We start from the raw sequence: 4,370 nt of genomic DNA, 5'->3' as shown, positions 1-4,370 counted from the left end.
GACGATTAAAATATGTTCATCATACCATTGATACCTTTTCTCATTTCTGTTATTACTCATCTCTTAGCTTGTTTCACCATCATGGGCATTCCTGTTATACTTAAAACTAATAATGCCCCTGCCTATGTCTCTTGTAAATTACAAGTTTTCTTACAGCACTACAATATTCAACATGTCACTGGTATCCCGGGCAACAGTCAAGGTCAAGCCATCATTAAGCGCGCAAATTTAACCTTAAAAACTTAACTGTTAAAAAAAAACAAACAAAACAAAAAACAAAAAAAAAAAAAAGGGGGAAATGAGCCCCTCAAAAAACTAGATTTTGAAGGTTCTTTTTACTTTAATTTTTTTGATTTTGAAGGTTCTTTTTACTTTAATTTTTTTTGAATCAATGGAGACAATTGCAAGACTCCGCTGTTGTAACCCATCTTTCCTCACCTCTCTCGGTGATAGTCCCCACTGACAATTTAAAGATTTGGTATCCTAATGAAGAAGGTAAGTATGTTCAAGGGCAAGTTCTAAAACAGGGACGGGGCTATGCTCTTGTCCTTACAGGGAGCGGACCTGAGTGGTTTCCTACAAGATTATTGAAACCCTGTTGAAAAGAAAACTGGATTCAGCATGCATTTCTTCCATTGTTGGATGTGCCTCGGCGGGGGACTTATTTCCCTTAGTGAGGCTTTATATGAATATTGGACTTATATTCCCTTTCCACCCTTGTATCAGGGAGTCGCCTGGGGGGAGGCGGAAATTAAGGTTTTCACCAATGACACTATTTGGATGCCGTCCCCCTATATGGACAAGGACAACACAGAATGGGAAACGGGAATCATAAACAGCACATACCAATTTGGAGTGGAAGGACTTCCAATATGCATGGGAAATAGTCCTCATTGTCTCCGAAAATCGCATGAAGCCTGGGCTGTTCGCTATAATCATAGTCATGTGGCTGCTAATACTGTTATTATTGTAACTAGAAGCTTTTAATATAATCATACTGTATATAGTAATGAAACGATTCCTAGTTCTTTACCTTTTTGTCCTATTCCAGAGGTTTCTCCTAATATTGAGGTGCTGGAGTGGCAACAATGTCGGGGAACTAAACCCCGGATTTTATTAGAATACAATGGAATGCAAATAACTGATTGAAGTGTGCACGGTGATTTTCAAATAAAATTTAGTCACATACCTTTGAAATGGCATCGGGTAAATAAAAGTATTGCCGCTAACAGTAATGAAACCTTGGTATGGCATGAAGGCCTGGCCTAAGTACAGAGTCATCTTTGGAAGTTGTTAGCTGCAGGCGATGCCATTAGCACTTTTGTGGGGAATATGTCCCTTAATCTTTCTAACCCGAATAACTCCTTTCATATTCAGTTATATCGAAATACCTCCTGATATATTATTGCTTGTGTCCGTAAGCCCTACCTATTATTAGTGGGGAATTTGACATGGGATAATGATACGGGGATTGTTAATTGTACAGATACGTGTACATTTTTGTCTTGCCTCAATCATTCCTGGTGGCATTCCTGGTGGCAAAAATCCCCAACTTTATTGGGGATATTTATATCCTCAGGGCTCGTAAGGAAATTTGGCTACCTGTTAAACTTACGTGACCGTGGGGGGCATCACCTCTTGAGACTTATATTTGGACTTCTCTCCAGCGAACCCTCCATGCCCTTGGACTTATAATTGCCTCGGTGATGAGCCTTGTCGCCATCGTCTCCACTGCGGCCGTAGCAGGGCTCGCTCTTCATCAAAGCATATAAAATGCTGAATTTGTGCAGCAATGGCACGAACAATCTCACCGGTTATGGCTTCAACAATGAAACATTGATTCTCAACTTGCTGAAAGATTGGACAACATGGAGCAAGCCTTGACATGGCTTGGAGATCAGCTCACTGTACTCAGTACTTGGATAACATTACAATGTGATTGGAACTCCACTCAATTTTGTGTAATGCCTGTGCCTTTTAATATCTCTCAAAATTGGACCATAATCTGAAAATTATTAATAGGCCATAAAAATATTAGTTTGGACATCCAAGAGCTCACTCAGAACATTTTCGAAGCATTTCAACAACAATTACATGTGTTGTCCGGAACTGTAACCCTTCAGGAGCTGGGTCAATGCCTTGCTGCCTTTAACCCATGGACCCAGATGAAAACATGGATTTCTACAATCTCTGGAAGTATATTGCTTTGGGCACTTGGATTGGGTCTACTTCTTTTGGTGATTCGATGCTCCCTCCGTCGCCTCCAAAAACAAAAGAAAACACAAGAACAAATATGGGCTACATTTTTAGGATTGAGGCAAAACAAAAAAAAGGGGGGGGGGGGAATGCAGGGGCCTTTGAAAACAGTATGCTGAGAATAGATAGGGCTCAAAGACAGTATCTCCAATTGAACTTTTAATGAACTCCCGTAGGCGCCAAGAAGGCGGGCAGATAAGGAAGAGCATAGAAACAAGGAACTGAGAAGAAGTTTACATCTGGAAAAATAAAGTTTGTTTTGCATTGCATTCTTTCTGCTGACGTGGGGTTTATGGAGTATAAATAAAGTGAGGCGGAGGCTCTGAGTGCGGCCACCATGTTCTCTGTGTGTCTTTGTCTTTTGTGTGTTCTTTCATTCTCCACCACCCCCGCCACGGACCCCAACAATACATCCCATCAATACCTAGTTTATTAAGAGTTTTTAGTGCCCTTTCCGGTAGTGGCGACCTACCCACATGAGAACATGCCTCTCACAAAGGATTTCCTTCATCCCTCCCCAGAAGAGGAAAAGAGGAAACACAAGAAGAAACGCCTGGTGGAGAGCCCCAATTCATACTTTATGGATGTGAAATGCCCAGGATGCTATAAAATCACCACGGTCTTTAGCCATGCACAAACAGTAGTTTTGTGTGTTGGCTGCTCCACTGTCCTCTGTCAGCCTACAGGAGGAAAAGCAAGGCTTACAGAAGGATGTTCCTTTAGAAGGAAGCAGCACTAAAAGCACTCTGAATCAACATGAGTGGGAAACCATCTCAATAAATATATTTTAGATTAAAAAAAAAAGTTTTTAGCATAAAGTGCTGTTGAATTTTGTCGAAGGCATTTTCTGCATCTATTGAGATAATCATGTGGTTTTTGTCTTTGGTTCTGTTTATATGATGGATTATGTTTATTGATTTGCATATGTTGAACCAGCCTTGCATCCCAGGGATGAAGCCCACTTGATCATGGTGGATAAGTTTTCTGATGTGCTGCTGGATTCGGTTTGCCAGTATTTTATTGAGGATTTTTGCATCGATGTTCATCAGGGATATTGGTCTAAAATTCTCTTTTTTTGCTGTGTCTCTGCCAGGCTTTGGTATCAGTATGATGCTGGCCTCATAAAATGAGTTAGGGAGGATTCCCTCTTTTTCTATTGATTGGAATAGTTTCAGAAGGAATGGTACCAGCTCCTCTTTATAACTCTGGTAGAATTCAGCTATGAATCCCATCTGGTCCTGGACTTTTTTTGGTTGGTAGGCTATTAATTATTGCCTCAATTTCAGGGCCAGTTATTGGACTATTCAGGGATTCAACTTCTTCCTGGTTTAGCCTTGGGAGGGTGTATGTGTCCAGGAATTTATCTATTTCTTCTAGATTTTCTAGTTTATTTGTGTAGAGGTGTTTATAGTATTCTCTGATGGTACTTTGTATTTATGTGGAATCAGTGGTGATATCCCTCTCTTATTAGTCTTACTAGCAGTCTATCAATTTTGTTGATCTTTTCAAAAAACCAGCTCCTGGATTCACTGATTTTTTTGAAGGGTTTTTTTGTGTCTCTATCTCCTTCAGTTCTGCTCCGATCTTAGTTATTTTTTGCCTTCTGCTAGATTTTGAATGTGTTTGCTCTTGCTTCTCTAGTTCTTTAACTGTGATGTTAGAGTGTCAATTTTAGATCTTTCCAACTTTCTCTTGTGGGCATTTAGTGCTATAAATTTCCCTCTACACACTGCTTCAAATGTATCCCAGAGATTCTGATATGTTGTGTCTTTGTTCTCATTGGTTTCAAAGAACATCCTTATTTCTGCCTTCATTTCATTATGTACCCAGTAGTCATTCAGCAGCAGGTTATTCAGTTTCCATGTAGTTGAGTGGTTTTGAGTGAGTTTCTTAGTCCTGAGTTCTAGTTTGATTGTGCTGTGGTCTGAGAGACAGTTTGTTATAATTTCTGTTCTTTTACATTTGCTGAGGAGTGCTTTACTTCCAACAACGTGGTCAATTTTGGAATAAGTGTGATGTGATGCTGAGAAGAATATATATTCTGTTGATTTCAGGTGGATAGTTCTGTAGATGTCTATTAGGTCCGCCTGGTGCAGAGCTGAGTTCAAGTCCTG

At 40.1% G+C, this 4,370-nt stretch overlaps 1 protein-coding gene across 1 annotated transcript; it reads left to right on the top strand.

Annotated features, from left to right (window-relative positions):
* The first annotated feature begins 1,572 nt into the window (after positions 1-1,572).
* Positions 1,573-3,258, top strand: LOC112423575 (small ribosomal subunit protein eS27-like). The gene has a single exon (XM_071088071.1). The coding sequence runs from the start codon at positions 2,741-2,743 to the stop codon at positions 2,993-2,995; it is 255 nt and encodes an 84-aa protein (XP_070944172.1). The 5' UTR covers positions 1,573-2,740; the 3' UTR covers positions 2,996-3,258.
* Positions 3,259-4,370: the final 1,112 nt, after the last annotated feature.

Source organism: Macaca nemestrina, chromosome 20, assembly GCF_043159975.1.
Source record: "Macaca nemestrina isolate mMacNem1 chromosome 20, mMacNem.hap1, whole genome shotgun sequence".
In the NCBI taxonomy this organism is placed as follows: Eukaryota; Metazoa; Chordata; class Mammalia; order Primates; family Cercopithecidae; genus Macaca; species Macaca nemestrina.
Note: the sequence above shows the minus strand (reverse complement) of the source record. Positions and strands in the feature narration are given on the sequence as shown.

Excerpts from the sequence above, each read along its gene's own strand:
- LOC112423575 (XM_071088071.1), top strand. The coding sequence starts at position 2,741 with ATGCCTCTCACAAAGGATTTCCTTCATCCCTCCCCAGAAGAGGAAAAG.